The sequence below is a fragment of the Epinephelus moara genome, chromosome 8 (assembly GCF_006386435.1).
Source record: "Epinephelus moara isolate mb chromosome 8, YSFRI_EMoa_1.0, whole genome shotgun sequence".
In the NCBI taxonomy this organism is placed as follows: domain Eukaryota; kingdom Metazoa; phylum Chordata; class Actinopteri; order Perciformes; family Serranidae; genus Epinephelus; species Epinephelus moara.
Genome location: NC_065513.1, coordinates 17,882,322 through 17,902,516, shown reverse-complemented (window position 1 = coordinate 17,902,516; position 20,195 = coordinate 17,882,322). Strand labels below are relative to the sequence as shown.

The window sequence follows — 20,195 nt, the reverse complement described above, 5'->3', positions numbered from 1 at the left end:
GGGAAATGGTCTTTTGTGTATGTAGAAAAAGTTTTAGATCTTTGAGTCCAGCTCACGAAAAATGGGAGCAAAAACAAAAGTGTTGCGTTTATATTTTTGTTCAGTGTAGTAGAATATAAAAAATTCAAAACATTCAAAACTTCACCCACTATTGTAACTATACTACACACTGACAGTAGACCAAACACTTGGCTTAGCTAACACTGACACAGCACCTACTGCTTACATGTGGAATTCTGCTACATTTTGACCTACAATTACTGTGCCAATACTCTACCAAATTTATTCAAGTCAAATTCCTCGCACAATCAGGGTATTTGGAAACTGAAAGTGAGCCAGATAATGCTTTAAGTAGATACTGAGTAATAATGTTTTAACTGTTGGAGTGTGTTCATACAGTTTGTTTAATACCTGCAGAGACTCGGGGGCAGTCTGGCAGCATGGGGTCCAGTGGTGTGTCCAGGGGCTCTGGACTCGATACCCAGTTACAACAGTGCTGTATAGGGAGAAGAGGAAAGGAAAGACATTGACAATTGAAAACTCTGTGGACAGATTTCACATCATATGCTATATGTGGCTCCTCCAAACACAATAGACTACTTATGGCATGTGGAGGGTTTGGGAAATGAGTAAGTGGCAACCAGCATCCTCCGCTATTCCTCCCACACACAAGAGGAAATATATGCTCAAAGACGGAAATATAATAAGGGAAGGGATTTGATGTAAAAATGTATGTCTTTTATCTTGATGCTTCAAACATATGGGTTTTTTTGCACTTTATGGATATATAGTAAGTTTAATTGAAATTGAAAGAGATATTAGAAAGAAAAAGGAACGTGGTGAAAGAAGAGGAGAAAAATCATGAGGCAATGAGGAGACAAAGAGAAGGGGGACAGGTGCGGAGAAAAGGGGGAGAGACAATAATCGAGAAAGAGGTGTGTGTGTGTGTGTGTGTGTGTCTGAGTAAGGTGGGGGGAGAGAAAGAGAGAGAGACAGGAACAAGCAATTAAAAGCTCTGTGACATGTTGCTCAGACAGCTTGGCATTTGTTTGTGGTGGATAGCTGAGGCCTTCTACCATGGTGGATCAGTGGGTGCCCTGGGGGAGGGTGTCTGCCCAGCTTGCTGACCCATAACCCCCTGCAAACACCCCTAGTCCTCTCAAACCCCCTGTGGTTGACAACACTACTGTCAGAAAGAGGAGAAGACCTCTTTATCCGGGTTTGTTGTCTTCATCTTCCTGTCTCAGTAGCGCCACCGAGGGGTGGCCGGGAGGGCCACGGCCACCCTGACATAATCGCTTAACATATATTTATACACATACATAACACATTAAAAGAGGACTGTTGTGGAAAAATGGTAACTGTGCCAGTATTAGTCTGTGCACATCATATTATTAGCAATATATCCTGTAAAATGAGAAACCAAAGTATATCAGTATATGATATCTTGTCTCTCATTGGATATAGTTTTCAACTAGCCTATATCCTGCATGGGTCCACTTTGCAAACCCACACCAGCCTGCACCTGTAAAGCTCAGTACCAGAGCCAACCTGTTACACGTAATTATCTCCAAGTCAAATCTGGACCCAACCCAACCTTTTAATATAAGTCCTGTGACCCAACCCGTGATTAAACATACTGATTTGCTGTTACACCATTTTGCGTAATGTACAGTCCCATTCAGTTGTGCAAAGCACTCACTCAGTCAGCTCCCAATTGTTGTTGATGTGTGCAAAGTGACACAAGGTTAACCAATTTTGCGGAAATCATCTGTCCACATATCCAAAATAACGGCCTCATTGCTATCAGTCAGCTGCATCCTCAACTCCGGAATGATGTTTTGTCGAATGCTCTCTGCATATTTTGTCATGCTGCAGTGTGATACAGTTGTCAGATCAGGCAGAAGCTGCTTAATATCCACACGGCCAGCTTGAGCACAGGTGATAATTTTTGTTCTCACCCACTGCCCATCTGCATTGAGCTCATTTTTACCTGTGCCTGGACCCATGACTTTACAGAAATATATTTTTTCGCTGGTTACTCAGCAGGTACCCAACTCAATGTCCTATGTACGACAACAACATAACAGAGATTCAGTTATGGCTTTTGTTTTTGGTGTGCCACCCCAAGATTTTCAGTGGCCCCATCTGGCCACCCCTATGAAAAAATTCTGGGGGCGCCACTGTCTTGTCTGTGTCTTCCTACCTGCTAGATTGTTTCAGACACATCAGGGTTAAATCCAATGCACAATTAATAAACTGCATCAGTGCCACACTTCAAAACAACTGACAATTGCCGTGCTTTAACTTTTCATTCTCTGGGCCAACAGATGACAACATATCAAAGTGTGTTTTCCCTTCTGACCGTGCAATGTGGATTGGTATGCTGAGGCTTGTAAGGTTAGTACAAAAACAAGGGAGAAGGGAGAGAGGGAGAGAGGGGGCTGAGAGGAATGCTTGGAGAAGACGTTCTCCAGATAAGATAAAAGTTCAATAGAAGAAAGAGAAAATGTAAAGAGATTAGAATGTGCAGCTGGCGTCCTTCTGAATCACTGCTTATCTGCCCTTGTTTACTTTCACCCTGGCCCCCTGACAGCCATTACAGTGTTGCACATGCTTGTGTGTGTGCGTGTGTGCGCCTGTGTGGGTCAGTGATTGCATTACGGGGGGTCTCCCAAGAAGTTGTGTAGCGTTGTGAACTCCTCAGACTCAAATGCACATGCAAACACATGTGTTTTTGCATTTTTGCCCTCAGCAACCCTGACTCCCAAGGCCCCGTAAGAGGAGGGAGTAGATAGACAAATCTATGAAATGCCTCCCACTTCAACCCCTCCAAGAAAACACATACACACACTACATACATGCAAAAAAAGATCCAGGGTCACATCACACTTCTACTCAGCTGTCATCCCTCAAGTTAACCCCTCCACACAAACAGCCTACTCCCAGGCATGTTTATGTTTTTCTGTGTGAAAACTAAAGGTGCACAGGGACACTGATGCCAAATTGAGCTTGTCTTGGCAGTTACTTTTTTGTCTACATACATTTCTGCAGCTATGTCAAAGTAAATCTCTTCTGTTACTGTCTGCTTGACATGTATATTTTTGTCCCCCAGTGATTTATCTACTGTAAGCTTGGAGAAAAATACAGAGGCTCATTGTGAGGGATGATCATGATGAAACATCTGACCCATATACGCAAATCCTTAGCAGATATCAATTAGTAAACAAAATTCAGTTGGGAAAAGTGCACAACAAGGCCAGTTATTTAACTTAAGTTTGGCTCATGCGTGATTTATTCCAATCTAATCAAAATAAATAAAAATCAACTGAGGCACAAACTGAATCCGCCTCTTTATAAGTAGAAATGCCCTTTCACTCTTCTGCTTATATTTGAGTTCTTCAGCCTTGTCGATCAAAAGTGCTAGTCGTATAAGGAGTACAGAGGAGCCAAAGAGGTTGAAGAAAGATCGGCAGAGAGATGAAGGGGGATGGAGGGGAGGAGTACTGGGGGGGGTTTAGTGTCGGGAGAAGACGACAAGTCATCTTGGTAAACAGTGGCATATTGTGTATTTTTAGATCCTTTGCTGTGCCCTAGATGTGCTCTCCTCTGAGCCTGGGCTTGAGGGCAGAGCAGTGTAGAGCAGCACAGAAGCAGTGGGGCTCCTTGACTGCTACATCAAGTGTCTCATTGTATCTCCTTTAATTCATTCAGTCTGTCTGGAGGAAGATGTCAGCTGGGCTGTGGAGCAGTGGGCTGAAGGCGGCTGGAGAGAGGCGAAGGAGGGGAGTCTTTCAAAGGGCCCTCCTCCCTCCCCCTTCACCTCCACCATCACTACCAATAGATGTGGGGAGGCCGGGGTTTGAATAGATTTGTCAAGGCAACAACACACATGTGCACGCAAACTCACACACGCACACATAGCAGACACAGCCCCAGTGCTGTGGGAGACCGCAGGCATAACAGCAGTCACATAAAGGCAAGGCCTGCTGGCTGGGATTAGAGGAGGGCGACGTGACAAAAGGATGGCACATCGCATCGGCTGCCTCTGACGCATAGCATCATCACTTCAAGCAGCTCGTCCGCCGATCAATGGTGCCATTGAACTAAAGGCAGACAGAGAAACAAACATGTAAACAGATTTGACTCTCCCGCCACCTCTGCTGCTCTGTGTATGTGTGTCTGTATGTGTGTGTCTGTCTGTGTTTGGATTTGTGCTAGATATGAACTCATTCATGTACTACTGCACACACACCGTAAGACATATTGTTGCAGAGTGCTTTTTGTTTCACTTAAATCCAAGCAGCAACCTCGGGGGCTGAAAAATGAAGTCAGTGTGAGGTGCCAAAAACTGCAGTTACATGAATGGCCACTTGAGGCTGGCTCTAAAAGTGAGTCAATCTCCACTGACCCTCATGTTATGTCTCTATAGCTAATTTTGTTATTCACGACTAACTGTACAGTGGGTGAATTTTTATATAACTCATCTGTAAAATTCTATAAAGGCTAATGTTAGGCAAAATTAAGGACAAGGCTGCTTTCAGCAACAGGCTGTCTGCGAGGAGTCACTACAGTCTATGTGTCAGCTCCACCCCCTCATCAAATATAGTCACTTCTGGCTCCAAAAATCCAAGATGGTGACTGCCAAAATGCAAACTCTTCAAAGGCTTCAAAATGGGAGTCTACAATCCAGTGAATGATGTCATGGTGGCTATGTCCATTATTTTTATACAGTCTATGATTAAATCCCATCACCAACATTATGCAGAAACTAAATTCTAAAAGATCCTTAAAAAGCGGTGAGTTACAGGCCAAGAGCTAAGTGCTAAAGCTAACCATTAAGCTAAAAGTATGCTCTAGGGGGGTGTAAAAGATGTCTTCTTTTTATGTGTATATGTATGTGTGTGTGAGAGAGAGTGTGTGTGCGATCCACCACCTGCTGCCTTCTGCAAGTCGCAGTGGAAGCCAGCCTGCTTCTTTCACATAAACAACAGGGACACACACACACACACACACACGCTCAGAGAGTAATGGACACAAAACACTGCACTCAGCTGATGGCAGGGTGATTTAATGGAGCCTTCACAAGGACCAAATAGGTCTCTCATAGGTGTCCATATCCACTACACAGTCAAGTGTCACAGGAATACACACATGGAGCCTTTAAAAAGGGATGTGTAGTTCCTACCTTCCAAAGCTGCATCAGAATAACGTGACACACTACAAACTCATGTTTGGCCAGAGTTCACTAACAGATTTGTGTCGTCACAATGAGTACAAAACAGCTTTATAAAGACTACAAAATAAGTTGCATAATTATCTTACTGTTCTTGGAAATTAAAGATCTGAATGCAAATATTAAGCAAAAAATATGTGGTAAAACAGTATCTCCACCTCTCCATAGTACTGAGTCCCATGATAGAAACTCTGTGCTAAGTGTACAAAAGTCTCCTAAACCATAACACACATGACAGCCTGCAACCTAACTTCTCAGAAAGTAGTCCTGAGTATCAATTTTTGCTCACTCTCTCTGTGTCTGTCTCTCTCCCACCTCCTCCAGTAGCTGTATAATCTCTATGGATTAGGATGGTTTATTCATGACCATAGTGTACTCTGTATGTGAGTGTGTGTGCGTGTGTGTGTGTGTGTGCTCTGGGCAGGCCACTAGAGTGTGACAGCAGGCCAGCACAGTGACAGGAGACACCTTGGAGACTGTGACAGGCTGCCAGCTGTACACCATCATTCGCATTTCTCTCCCTCACTCACTTCTCCTCACTATGCTACTCATCTATCTCCACATACATCTCTTCATCTTCTCTCCTCCATCTGTATTCACTCCATTCATATCCTACCTGTCTTTTTGTTTTCCTTTTCCACAGCTCTAACCTGTGCTTTCTCGGCGGCAGTCAACGGGATCTAAATAATTGAACGTTACCCATACTTTATTTCTTTTTCTGTCTCAGTCAATGGATGGGGTCTTTCTACCTCTGTCTCTGCTTATATTTTCTCCTACCTTCACTCTGTATTTTGTCTTCTGGCAGTGACGTCAGTTGCCCCTCGTCTGACCCATTTGGTCTGTATAACCTGGCCCAGCAGGTGCTGATCTCTAAATCCTATCTCTTCTCTTTTACTCGCCTCTTCTCATCGCTCCATCCCACCATCCAGTGACCTCTTGAACCCCGGAGGGAGGGAATTATCTCTGTCCGAGGAGAACAGAGCAGTGCACTGCTGGGGTGCCTCGACCTCACATGCACCCACTCGTACGGGCACCCACATTTATACACCACCCAGGGCATTATGCAGGTTCAGTGCTAGCTCCCCTCTGTGATGTGCAGCACCTTCTGGGCTGCCCTTCCTGTGTGTGTGTGTGTGTGTGTGTGTGTGTGTGTGTGTGTGTGTGTGTGTGTGTGTGTGTGTGTGTGTGTGTGTGCATGACATTTGCATCCCTGGCTCTCGAGCAGCTCTGGTCTTGGATGGTCCTCATCTGTATGTGCATACTGAGTGAGCCCAGGTGCTGCGTATGGCGCAGAGGTCACACCAGAAAGGGCAAGTGCTAAAATGAAGCTAACACAAATGCACATGTGCACGTGCATTCTATCTCACACGCTTACCCACGAGCACATATAAACACATGCATGCATGCACATATGCATGCCCAGCCGCGTACACACGCACAAGCGAGGGTTGACTGTCTTAGTTATTCATTGACATGCACCCAGGAAGAAAAAGCGGGGGCTAGTTTAAAGAAAAAAAAAAAAAAAAGACAGCGAGGGAAAACATGCAAACAATGGTTCTCTATGACTTCTAAGGCTCGGTGTTGGTCAGGGGTACCTGTGAAGGTCAGCGGGGTTGTGCGGGGAGAAATCAGAGAGGAGCGAAATCTGAAAGACCTCAGCTCACGGCTGGGTGAATATACATGATAAGATGGGAGCTCAGGAATGGACCCCTGTGCAGTTTACAGCGTCTTTGTTTGCCTTCCGTTTGTGTGTTGTTTGCGCATGTGTGGTTGTTTCACCTGCTGCATCCAGTCCTGCGTGCCTTTGCTGGTCTCCTGTAGCCAGATGTTGTGAGCAGAGTCAGTCAGAGCCACAGCGCACACTCTGTTCTTCACCTGCATTTCCCTCTGATTCATCTGCCACAAAAAAAGCAAACAAATTTGTGTTAGTCAGCCTTGCAGCATGTTAATGACACAATCACAATTAATGACAACAATTTGTTTCAGACAAAAAAGAGACCTTAAGCTTTAAGACATACAATAGCCTCTTTAGAGGGAAAAAAAATCTTCTATTTGATTGCATATATGTGAGTAAAATTATTTAATACGGCATACCCACTGTGTCAGTAGATACTTGCCTAATAAAAAATGTATTCCCTGTCCATCACACTGTCAGCCTACTCCCCGGACCACGATAGCACTGGCCCAGTGGACAGCGAATACAGATTCAACCTGGTGTATAGCATAATGTTATAAAGTGAAATATGAAAGAGCTGCTCCACCATAGCGTGTCCTTGTCACGTTCTGTGCAAATGTCCTTCCCTGTGCACGTTCAAATACCTCTGTCCCCATTCGTAATACCCTTTCCCTTCACATGTCACAGAGAATGTGGCTTCGGCAGGCCCGTCTTCCTATTCCCCTCTGAATGTCAACGCCAAGGAAAATGTCACGCAAAGGACTTGTTACTGCACTACAATAGACTTCCCACATCGCTGGTCCCACCCCAAGGAGTACCGTAAGCCAGGCCCTGGGAACGAGCCATTTCACTCTGCTTTGCTTTAAGATAAAACGGGAAGAAAAGAGAACAGGACTTGCAACAATAGGTTAACAATCACTTATTGTATAGGTTTCGTGAAGCTGGGAAAGAGACTGGTGGACTGGGTAAAGGCACAGAGCTGCACAATTGCACTAAGTTTGGTGATACACTAATCAACTACACAAGGCACTAAGGCCACACAGACCAAATTTTAACTACATTAAAGCTTCATCTTAAGTTTCATCTAGGGGAAGAAAAAACTTGGCATTGTCGTGGACTACTAGACTTCTGTGGGGCTTAAAATGATGATGGTGTTTATGGCTTGGAGCTTGAGAATAAGACCAGCACTTCAGTGGGAGATCGAGGTAATGTTAAAGCCAAGGCAGGGACTGGAATATCAGAGCTTAGGTGGTGCTTGCATGTAAGGACAGGATAAATATTGGGCTATAAAAGTCCAACTGTAATAAAACAAAATAGAGCTGTGACTGGAGTCCAAAGCTATGGTTTGGGAGGGTTTAAGCTGCTGCTAATATAGATCTGAGCCTGACACTCAGACAGGGGGCTGAGGCTGGAGAAATTACTCATCTTATACACGTTCACAGACAAGTAAAACCGGCCATCTACAGCCAGCGAGATTGGCTGTAGGTTGGCTGTGCATCAAAATGACGGTGGGCATTTGAATACATCTTCCCTTGCCCAGCCAAATTAAAGTGGGAGTGTATAGAGATAAATTGAATCTATTAAGGCGCTAAGGACTCATACATCATACAGCTGATAAGGCTTCCACTGGAGCGTCTTCACCGGGATGGAGGATAGAGCAGACTGAGAGGGGAGGTACGACCATAAGCATAAAAAAAAAAGTGCACAACTGTAGAGATAGACAACAAAAGAAGACAGACGCTGCACATGTATGCACAGACACATTCGATTGCTCACACAAAATCCTACACACTCACACACACACACGGAAACACACTCCTCTCTGTACTCCCTCCTCATCCACGCTTGGTTGAAAAGCTTTCCTCTGGCAGAACTGGGCCCGTGGGAGTAGCAAAGTCAACCTTTTAAAACTGGAGGTGTCAGTCAAGGTCCTGTTTTCTGGCGCTAGCCAAACGGGCCAGTCCCTGAGTATAGGGGCTGCTAGCAGAGGCCAGGAAACAGGAGACAGTGGACTGACTGCCCATGGAAAACGCTAAGCACATGACTTCAGACCAGTCAAAAACATCACCCAAGTCTGGGCAGAAAGCTGAATTTTTTTTTCCACTTTCCGAGTGGATAAATAGGCCTCTACTTGCTCCTATTGGATGCCCCTTAAAACATCTGGGTCCAACTTTTTTTTTGCATTTTTTAATGGAAAATGTACTTAACATGAGAATGGTTCACTGGATATCACTGCTACATTAAAAGTGGAACTGAACTTTAATAAAATTGGTAACTGATGCCAAAATAAACTATTTTTGTGTGTGGGTACGCACTTCATTGTGTGCATTTGTTAGCAGGAATGACTGTGCGCAGATATGAGAGCACTGCTCAACAGAGGGGCAGTTTGCCGTAGACGCAAGTGAATGACAGACAGTGGTTAGAAAAACATAAAGGGATGTACAAAGAAAGAGGCACAGCTGGTAAGGTGGGAGTGAAGCTAGGTTGTGGATGATGCTGGATGGATACGTCTGGAACTTAAATACTGGACTTAAGTATTTAGACAGTGCATGATTAATCTTGCGTAGACAGACTGTCTCATCAAGCAGACGAGTGACGGGAGAAAATGTTTTTCAAGAAACGGGATAACGAGACCTTTGGAAATCCTAACGCAGCCATTCAAACTGATTACATTCAGCACCTCTGAATGCTTTTTCGGAGTTAAAACCAAGTTCTCCCTCGCTACATTTTACTGGTTTGAAATACAACAAAAAACTACTTTGTCCCTGCCCTCCTTTAACAAACTTCTCTGCTCAAGTTTCGCTGTGATTTTCTATTCAAAGACAGTGTTTTATTTTTTCTGAAATGAGGAAGGGCGGAAATAAATCAGCAACTTTCACCAAACAAAGTCTGTTTTCCTGATGACGTCTTAACCAGAGATTAAAGACCAAAGAACTCCATCTCCCACCACTGGCTATATCAATCACCCCTTCTGACAGCTCTCATTGCCGCAATGCCTACACATATGGTAGGCTGTGGTAACAGTTGGGGTAATAGGTTGACAAATAATGACTCCAGGAGAGAGTGCTCTCTGCAGTGTGGCCTTCAACCACAATGATTTTGACACCACTGGGTCCCATGTTTCACAAGCCACAATGACAACTGTGGTTAGCTGCATGATGAAAGCTAGATCTAAGCGTGTCCATGTCTTCTGCTAGGTGGGTGATACTCATGGTTAACTTTAGAAACCAGTTACCATAAAGCCACAGGCTCCCAAGTGGGTAGTCATGTTAAGCCGTCTCATCATGACTCATCATGTTATAATTTTTTACACCATGTTAGCTTGTGTGTTAGTGTTAGCCATCTTTATCCAGAATGTTAAATGTGCTAATCCACTATGTAACCGCAGACTGCAGCTTTAACAAGGAAACAGGCCAGCTGTTGTGATCAGTCTTGTATCGGACAGGGAAAATAGGAAGAGAAACATGTGGAAATACTTGTTGAGTTAAAACCAGCACACAGATGTTGAGACATTTGCCGCCTCTCTGCTGGCCTTTCCTTTAACGCTAAAGCAGCTGGATATGCTAAGTTAAGCTCGGGTGGGGGTTGGACATGGGAGGCTTGCGTGTAAAAATTTTTGAAGAAAAGGGGAGCAGAGAGGCAGAGGGTTATACGAGGAAGGTGAGTGGATATCAAGAGTAGTATACTAGGAGGAAAAAGGAGGGAATGAGAAGAGAAAGAAGACAGATGAGAGACAGACAGGCATATGTGCACAACAAAGAATATTTATGAATGCTTTATTGATCCCCATGAGGAAAATTCTCTTTTCCCTTGGCCAACTTCACAGCGAGATCAGACCACAGGGTCGGCTTCAGAACAGCATCCCTGAAGTGAGTGGGCTTTCACTGTCTCTAAAACATAAGTAGAAGCTTAAGCTTAAGTGGAAATGATGCGTCCCATCACAGGGGTCTGAACCGAAGTCCTCAGTCTCAAGGGCGGCGTCCTTACTCACTGGAGCACCTTGATGAAATGTTTATTACAAGTCTGATGCATTTCATCTATCTTCTGTACCACTACAGGCTTATAAAAATCGAATTCAATGAAATTACCAAGGCCATTTTCATAATTTAGCGCCACAAAAAGAAAGGTGTAAAAGAAATTTCTTAACCCATTTCTAACACGCTGTTTTTAAACACACTCCCTCACTGTGATTTGGATTTAATTTGACCGCAGCTACACATCACACTCACATTCCTCTGAGCCATGATAACAAAGCTGAGTCACAACTGATGATGCAGACTTTGAGTTCACCCCCCACCCAACATACATTCAAACTCTGGATGAACTATGAAATCCTTCTCCCTCTTCCCCCCCCCCTCCTCTCTGTTTCTTCCTCATAAACCATTTCTTTTCTGACTTCTCTGCAGAGGGCCTGGTTGCTATAGAGACCCGCAAACATCACAGATTTCTGACCCCCCGGTTGGCACAATTCTACTAAATCCAGCTTTTCACAAGCTCTATGAAATAGCCATCCCCTCCGCATTTGGAGCCACTCAAACACACGCACACGCGGAGACTTTCCTCTAACCTCTGTATCTTGTACCTGACCTCTCACATGGCCCTCAGCAAAGTACAGTGTTTAGCGCTTTAAGCTGTTTCCTGCTACAAAGCCAGCTAATTGCTAGACTTTTTGTTGTGCATAATCTTATTTTCACCACTGACGAAGAATGTGATATGCGATGGGTGTGTGTGTGTGTATATGTAAGTGAGGGTGTGCGCATGAAGGAGGGAAGGGGGAGCATATTAATCATGTTTATTTATCTGGACGAGGAGTTGAAATAAGCGACGAGACATCATTTAACAGCATGCTAAGCTAATCTCTGGTCGAGATAAATACTTCATTTCTCTCCTCTCCCCGTGACGCTCCCTTGCTCGCGACTGCTCCGCTGACGCTACATCTAAACACCGGCAATAATAAAGACAATTATTTAGGCCTTTGATAATTATGTGTCAAAGGCAGCGAAAGCCACTAGATAATTGGGAGAAAACTGAATGGTAATCCACAATGGAGATCCCCGTGGGGAGACAGGCAGACTTATCCCTAGAAAGAATGCAGAGCGAGAGAAAAGAGAGAAACAGCCAAAGACATAAAGATGAGAGCTCTTTAAGGGGCCTTGCTCACTGTCAGATAGTCAATGTGAAAAGCCACAATTATACAGAGAGAGAGAGTGCGAATAGAGAGAAGCAAACAAGAGGAAGGAAAACAAGGGATAGAGAGAGAATGACAGAAAATGAGTGAGAATGAGGAAGAGGACAAAATGTTGAGCGCTAGTGGGAGTGAGCAAAGACTGAGCAGAGGCCAAGGGGAAGGAGGAGAGAGAGAGAGAGCGAGCGAAGCGCCCCGTGACGATGCCAGTCAGAGACGAGGCTTATAATGTGGCTGCGCCATGCACTGCCAACAGCCACAGATAATCTAGGACTACCCACTGAGCACTGAAGCACTGCTTAAATATTTGATTGATTAACTGTCCTGTTGCTGCCAGAGAGTAAGAGGAGAGCATCAGAGAAGCCAGGGCGAACACAGAAAAAACAAACAAACATGTATGCGGGTGCACACCGGAAGGTTGGAAAACACATGGCGCAGACACACTAACACATACACCCCCATAAATCCCTACACGCCAACATTGGAACAGGAGCACAAACACAAACACACACAGACATGTACACATTGCGAGCATGTGCAGAGTCGGCAAAGACAGTGGCAAGGGCTGGAAAAACAAACATAAAGGCTGACTGATGCTCTGGCAGTGATTTTCTTTCTATCATAAATCAATGAGGACAATAGACTCGTGGATCAACAGTGGTTAAGTTCATGATCCTCATCTGGATTTGGCTTTTAACGACTGCGGGATTCACCACAGAGATGATGTCAGTGTGCGTTGTCTCTTATTCCTACAGCATGTGTGTATGACTGCATGTTGCTTGCAGCTGATCTCGGGTCATACAGGATGGATCGGAGTGGGAGTGCAACGTGTTCAGCTACTCTACCTACACTGCCTGTGACACACACACACACAAACACACTCATCCCTGTTCGTCCCTGGCTGTGAAAACACAGGCAGCTGGCCCCCCACGCTCCGACACCCTCCACAGGAAGAGACAACACCAGCGCTTCCTGTGGCTTTGAAGCAGCGGTCCCAGGTCCCCTGTCGGTCCCCAGTTTCCTTTGTCTTAACCGCAGGAAGGAAGCCCTCTCTAGCACGAGGCCACAGGGCCCTAGGGAGCGAGAGGGAGTGTGTTTGTGTGTGTGTGTGTGTGTGTGTGTGTGCATCTTTCAGTGTTGTGGGAGTGTGCAGAGGTTTTGCTCACTGAGGTCACATGCATTTACAGGGTTTTTTTTCCCCCCTCTGACTCTCCAGCGCATGAACTCTGGTCATGGTGAGGGTGTAGAGAGGGAGGGCGAGAGAGAGGAGAAAACTGCAATAACTTCCTCCTCTCTTTCCTTTTTCCTGTCACGGCTGTTCTCCACATGCATGATGGAGGGAAGAAGAGGGAGAGACAGAGAGAGAAAGGGAGGATGGTGGGTGGAGAGACAGGGTGAGACTTTAAAGGGTGAGGAGGGGGCATTGCTGGATTGTGTGAGTGACAGCACCGGACACAGGGTAGTGGGAGGTGGTGTATGGCTGTGTACGTGTTGGGGAGGACTCCATGTGTGTGTGTGTGTGTGTGTGTGTGTGTGTGTGTGTGTGTAGCCATGCAAACAACACACACACACGTGTATATACAGCTACAGATACACACCAACAAGTGGGGGCGGTGAGGAAAAGGAAGGCCAATAAATATTTACTGACACAGCAGAAGTGGAGAAGGGGTGTCCACTGGTGGAAACAAAAGGCAGAGGATGAGGAGCGGCGTGCCAGGAAACCTGCCGGCTGCGGGCGCTGCGCCCCGCTTGTGCCCACATGGAAAACAAGAGGAAGACAGGAAGGGAGGATGAAGGAGAGACAGAGAGGGCAAGGAGGATGGGATGGAGGGAGGGAACTGGGGAGGGACGAATGGGGTTGTGGGTAAGGGAGTGCTCATAAACAACAGCAGTCTGGTGCAAAGCAACTGTTGTTTCTTCAAGACGAAGTTGAGTAAGAGTTTTACAGAGTGAGGGCGTTGGTTTGTGCAATCATACATTTATTTATTATTTCAAAATGTAAAAATTTACATTACTTCCTCAACTTACCCTGCTTTCCTGTATGTAGCTCAGTGAATCTCTCTTCACATTTGTCCACATAATCAGACGCAATTTCCCATGTAAATCTTTTCCTTCCTGCTAGTGATATATATATTTCCATAAAATAATAACGAGTCCCTGAAAAAACACTTGAATTCCTATCGGTTTTCACTTGACAGACAACTCTTTTATTGCAAAGACATTACAGTCAAATCACTCAGACTCACACACCCGAGCAGATGCTCCAATGTGTAGCAGCATTTTATATTTTATAGTTACCACAACAGAATTCAATTAATTTCTAATTACCATCATCTGCACAGTGGTAAGTGTTAATGATATTAACTCCCAACAGTTTGATCAATTTACATTTCTGTCACAATTAAAGGCTGTTGCTCGAGCTATATCAATAATATCCCTATAATGTTCACATTGAAATGATATTGACACAATTAAGAAAGTGGACAGGGGAAGTTTTGTAACATTAGTAGTTAGGGATGTTCATATATTGTTTGGTGACAGCAATTACAGAAATTCTCCAAATGGTAATTTCTAATTAGGCAGCATTCCTTAACGAAGTGAAATTACGGCATGGCGACTAATTAAAGTCTTGTGTTAATTGGAATACATCTTAGTTAAGAAAACCAGCACAAGGTACGGTGGGCAACGTCTTCATCATTCCCAAATCAACTGGCCATATTAGCAGCTTTGGTCTACAGAGTGAATTGAGAAAGTTACTTTTGCGCATTGGATACAGGCTAGGCCTCATTGTCACCACTCGCCTTTTCCTCTCCCTCTCTCTCCCTCTGAAAGTGCTTCTTTCTTGTCTTTCTCCCTGTCTCCCAACCCTCCGGCAATGCTGTAAAATAGAAACCTAACCTCAATATTTTCCCTCACGGTGCTGGGACTTGCTGGCCCATTAAATTCCCCTTCCCATGTGTCAGCTTGCACATTTCCACCATGAAATTTTCGTATAATTAAACTTTCTTAATGATTTATAAGCTATAATAATAGCCGTAAGTATTTCAGAGCAGGTTAAAGGGACAGCCTTTAAGTGCACGCCGGGGGATGACCCTGTTTTAACATAGTTTCGGATGGGTGACTCTCGGCTGGAGACGAGGATGGATAGGGCGAGGGAGAATGGGAGTGACGGAGGGAGGGAGCGAGCGAGAGGGCCTAACAAGGGTGGGTGGAGGAGGAGGCTGAGACCTTTGTGTCGTAACTCAGGGTGATACTGACATCGAGGAGAACCGAGGGCTCCCTGAACCCTGGCAGGGAGGAGACAGCTTACCACTGACAGACAGGGAAAGACACACGCATGCAGAGCAGGCAAATACAGCAACAGGGAGAGACTTAGAGACTGACAGGAAGACGTAAACCCTGAGGTGGCGGAGGGAAAGGCAAGAAAGACACAGGTATAAAGAGACAGAAAGCGACTCTGAGCATCAGATGAAACTGTAGTTGGATAAAATAAATCATGAAGAAACACAGACAGCAGAATATAATGAGACAAAGAAAACAGATTCTATTAAATAAACACACACTAATAAACAGACAAAGTTTACTGTAAAGCACTGCTGGAGTCAATGTCTAAATGATGTGCACAAACAGTTTGCGTGCATGTTCTGGGGCACGCACACACACACACACACACACACAGATGTTTGCTCTCTGCTGCCTCTCTGACGGCGAGGCTGATATGATTGCCACTTAGGAAATCAGTGTGTTTTCACACCACTCTCAGCTCTGCCAAAGCTAATGTGTTAAATATCCATCGGGTACTGCTGTCCATTTCTGAGACACACACACGCACACGCACACACACACACACACACACACAGATGTTTGCTCTCTGCTGCCTCTCTGACGGCGAGGCTGATATGATTGCCACTTAGGAAATCAGTGTGTTTTCACACCACTCTCAGCTCTGCCAAAGCTAATGTGTTAAATATCCATCGGGTACTGCTGTCCATTTCTGAGACACACACACGCACACGCACACACACACACACACACACACGCACACGCACACACGCACACGCACACGCACACGCACACGCACACACACAGTGCATGATCCTGTTAAGACTGAAACCAAACATCCATCAGCTGTCAGAGTTCAACGAGCCAAGCTGGCCGAAAAATGTTGTTGACACACAGCACCATGGCGACGGAGTGATCGAAAGAGAGAGTGAAAGTGTCTATAAGTGTGTGTGTGTGCAGTTAGTTAATGTGTCACAGAGAGAGATTTTGAAAGTGCAGATTGGGTATTGGCCGCCGTGATACGATGATAAATAGTGATTGACATTACAGGAGCGCTTCAGTTGGGGGACTTGAGAGAAACTAAATAATAATGGTCAGAATATATCTTGACATCTAGTCCCATGTATTGATCTGAAAACGTTCACTCCCATATTTCCCTGGCTGGCTGAGGGACTGCAGGGTTTGCTAGCTAGCTAATTTTTGTTTCATTTGTGGTCTGATAAGTGATAATTTAATCCAATTCAATGCTCCATATTTGCCATTTTCCAAGCTGCTGTAGCTGTTACATTTTGCGGGACTCGCATGAGAATGGTTTCTACAGGAACAAAGCCAGTGTCAGAGAGTTAGAGTGGGCCATGCAGCTCCAAAAATAGACAATCATTATGTGGTAATGGTGATGTAGTGGTATGGAAAACGTGGGTGGCTATAATCAACATTTTTTCAAAGCAATGACTTGAGAGATTTATCTACTATGAAAACTGTTGGGGCTGCGGTGATGTTGATGTGTTGCTTGAGGTAATGGTGAAACTGAATATGATCAAGGGGATTTCAGTGCCACTAACAGATCCATAAGTCTGAAGGTTTGTAAGAAGCCCACACAGAGGTTTATAAAACTATCAGGCAGGATTTTACAACTCTGGAGAGTTATTACAGCGACAATCATCTCATCCTCCGTCTCCACAATAAACAGGTTCACAGTAAAAATATGACGGAGATTAGCCATTTTCCACTGCACAAAAAACCCGCAAACACCAGCTAACATCTGGCTTTTTAATGTAATGGGAAAGGTTACAACTGGCATTCACACCTGGGTCAAATGACTCTGCGGTACTCAGGTATTTATCAGCTCTGGCTCTGATGGCATTGATGGAAACGCAACACCTGGGTGAATCTGCTCATTTTAGCCCCTTACCGGTGAGATGCAATGACGTGGCGCCACAAAACGTCTGTCTCTGCCCAAGCAGCGCTCAAACATTGATCTTAATTGGTCTGCGGCAAGTTTGAAAGAGAGACTGAATAATAAGAGATACACAAAAAGAAGAAACCAATGTAAAGTTTTCACAGGCCTCCATACTGCTTTCTATTGTTTACTAACCTGTTTGTGATGCAGAGCCGTGTACAAAGCTCGGGTCTACTGGCAATAGCAAAGGAGTCCATAGTCCTTTTCTAACAGGTTAACCCGTGTTTATAAAACCCACGTACACACGCTAATTTTGTTGAAATAGGGGTGTGTGAACAGAACAGGAAACTATTTTTTTTAGCATTTTTTGGGACCTTCACACAGTGCTGATGTCGGTCTGAACACAACCATAGCAGCCTGGAAGGTCAAAGAGCATCATTATCAACCAGAGTGTTCAAAGCAACAAAGAGCCAAAGAAAAAGCCCCTAATGAAGTGGACACAGGCTGAGTCACTGCTGCATATTAAAAAGGTAACAGATATGTTTACAGACGAACGATTGTCTTCCAGGTTCAAACACAGACTGAAGCTTCAGTGAAAATTTGCGGAACCACGAGTCAAGTAAAGTTACTCTTCAAAAGCACAGCCTGAGGGTACTGCAGGTTAACTGTGTGAGTGTGTGTGTGTCATTGTGAATGAGGTCACACAGTCTGATTATGGTCTCACCCGAAAGCTACAGATCCTGCCTGGCCTGTTCCCATCACACACAGATGTAGGACAGCGGTTAAAATACCTTTCAGGCAACTTTGAACTTGGAGAGAATAAATTCAAAAGATGTACAATGGCCTAGTTTCTTGCCGGGGTCTTCCTCCATCAGTTTCGCAGCGTGTTGTATTGGGGACTTGCTCTCTGCATGTTTTGTTGGACCACGTTAAGCTTCATGGTCTAACATGGTGGTTTTCAAATTTTCTGTCCCCAGGGCACACCAATGAGAAAGCCAAAATCTGAGGGCACACTTGTACAGTATTTATATCTGTGCACAACAGCTTCTATAACATGTGTTATGACTCTTATCACGACAGAAGACACTAAGAGAGAAAAAATAAGACACGTAGCTTTCCTGATGCTGACTACTGACAGTTTTTTCTTTCAGTGGTAGGTCGTCTTCGCTGGTGCTTTGTTTTAATTCGCTCCATACAATAAAGCGATCAATTGTCCTACTCAATCAGGGCTTTTGATGTGTCACACACTTATAATTTCCCAAGCAGGAATGGCGACAAATAGGTGCCTGTTTCATTTAAATTACATTTTTAGGTAGAGTTTGCTTCTTTATTGGGAAATGGATGCACCCAACATACTGATACAGTCAATTAAAAAGTCATTCATAACTCTTTGTATAGGCCCAGTTGAATACTGCAATAATAGTGTGTTGTTATCACAAAATCCTACAGCAAACTTTAATTGGCATCAAGGCACTTCAGTATGCTGTTTGAGAACCACTGGTCTAACAAAGAAAATGTGCACGGGGCAAACAGATCATTCTCAGGACACCGCCGGGACAAAAGGATGCAGTAAACTCACTACTGAGGCATCTGGGGATGTTGTTTCCCTGATAATGCTACTCTATGAATAACGAATCCATGTTAAATTCGGCCAGAGGAGAGCAAGCTAATGTGGACTGTTAGCATCTAACAGCTCAGAGGCTGCACTGATTTACATCATGATGCGTTCAAACTCTCTTCACTAAAAAAAAAACGCTAGATGAACGGATATATAACGTTCTCATGATGTGTTCGATGTAATCTTGTAAAATTGAGTATAAGGTAAGAAGCTTAAGCTGTTTGAAGGATAAATGTTTTGAGGATTTTACAGCAACATTAAACAGATATTAGAGAGGGAATCATGATATTACATATAGTCTAAGGGCTGCTGTGAAACTGTGCCTACTTAGGGCAACAAAAAAAGTTTATCTTGGGTGCGTCGGTACACTGGACAACAGAGGAGATACCCGCACACCAATACAACTGAGCTGGACAGCCAGAAAAAAGCTTCACAGGGAGAGAGGCAGAGTTCAGTGCAAGAAAATGTCAGTTTATTTAGAACATCTGTGCCATTAAGTTTGTGTTGACTTGTTAACTTTGTACAAGAACTTAATGAAGTTGAAAAAGAGATTTCCTTGACCGACCAGCTGTTCAAAGATTCCACCACAGAACTTGATGCTGCTGTTTTTAAATCACTTTAATATTTTTTGCACTTTGAGCACCCTTTATTTGTGTATGGATGTTCTAAATAAATTGAAATTTTCTTGCATTATATATAGCAAAAGGCTTTTGAAGCAGTTATTTTATGCTTCATGTGAAAGAAGGTTATTGTAAAGGTTGTTTCATAAATATGTATGATTCAATTTGTGCTAATTCAAAGGTAGTGCAAAAGACTGAGTGACTTTATGTAATAGTTCAGTTATATATATTTTTATAATGAAGATTTCTTTGTTTGGAAGGGGAAGTAAATAACAACAGAAGCAAAATAAACAACAACCTAAGCCTACAATTGTTGGCCTAATCTCAATGTTCTGATTGACTAATAGTTTCAGCACCAGCCAACACACACACATGCACACACACAGTCTGAAATCCCTTTTCCACTTCAGTCATGACGCAACACACCTGTCTGCACAAGCAGATGGCCAACACCCTTTTTACACACACACACACACACACACACACACACACACACACACACACACACACACACACACCACATTGGCTAATGTCCACACAGGCAGGTAAAACACACAAGGTTTTGCAATCTCAGAGCGATAAAGCATCAGTCATTACGGTTCCTCCAAGAGGAGCTGCCAAGCACCGCTAAAACACACACACACACACACACACACACACACACACACACACACACACA

At 44.2% G+C, this 20,195-nt stretch overlaps 1 protein-coding gene across 1 annotated transcript in view; it reads right to left on the bottom strand.

Moving 5' to 3' along the window:
* fam172a (family with sequence similarity 172 member A) overlaps positions 1-20,195 on the bottom strand; it is a 178,175-nt gene that overhangs the window by 57,095 nt on the left and 100,885 nt on the right. The window contains exons 9-10 of the mRNA XM_050050421.1: positions 7,016-7,132; positions 412-496 (exon numbers count right to left, since the gene is read on the bottom strand). Coding sequence (XP_049906378.1) covers positions 412-496; positions 7,016-7,132 — 202 coding nt within the window. The remainder of the gene's footprint in view (positions 1-411; positions 497-7,015; positions 7,133-20,195) is intronic.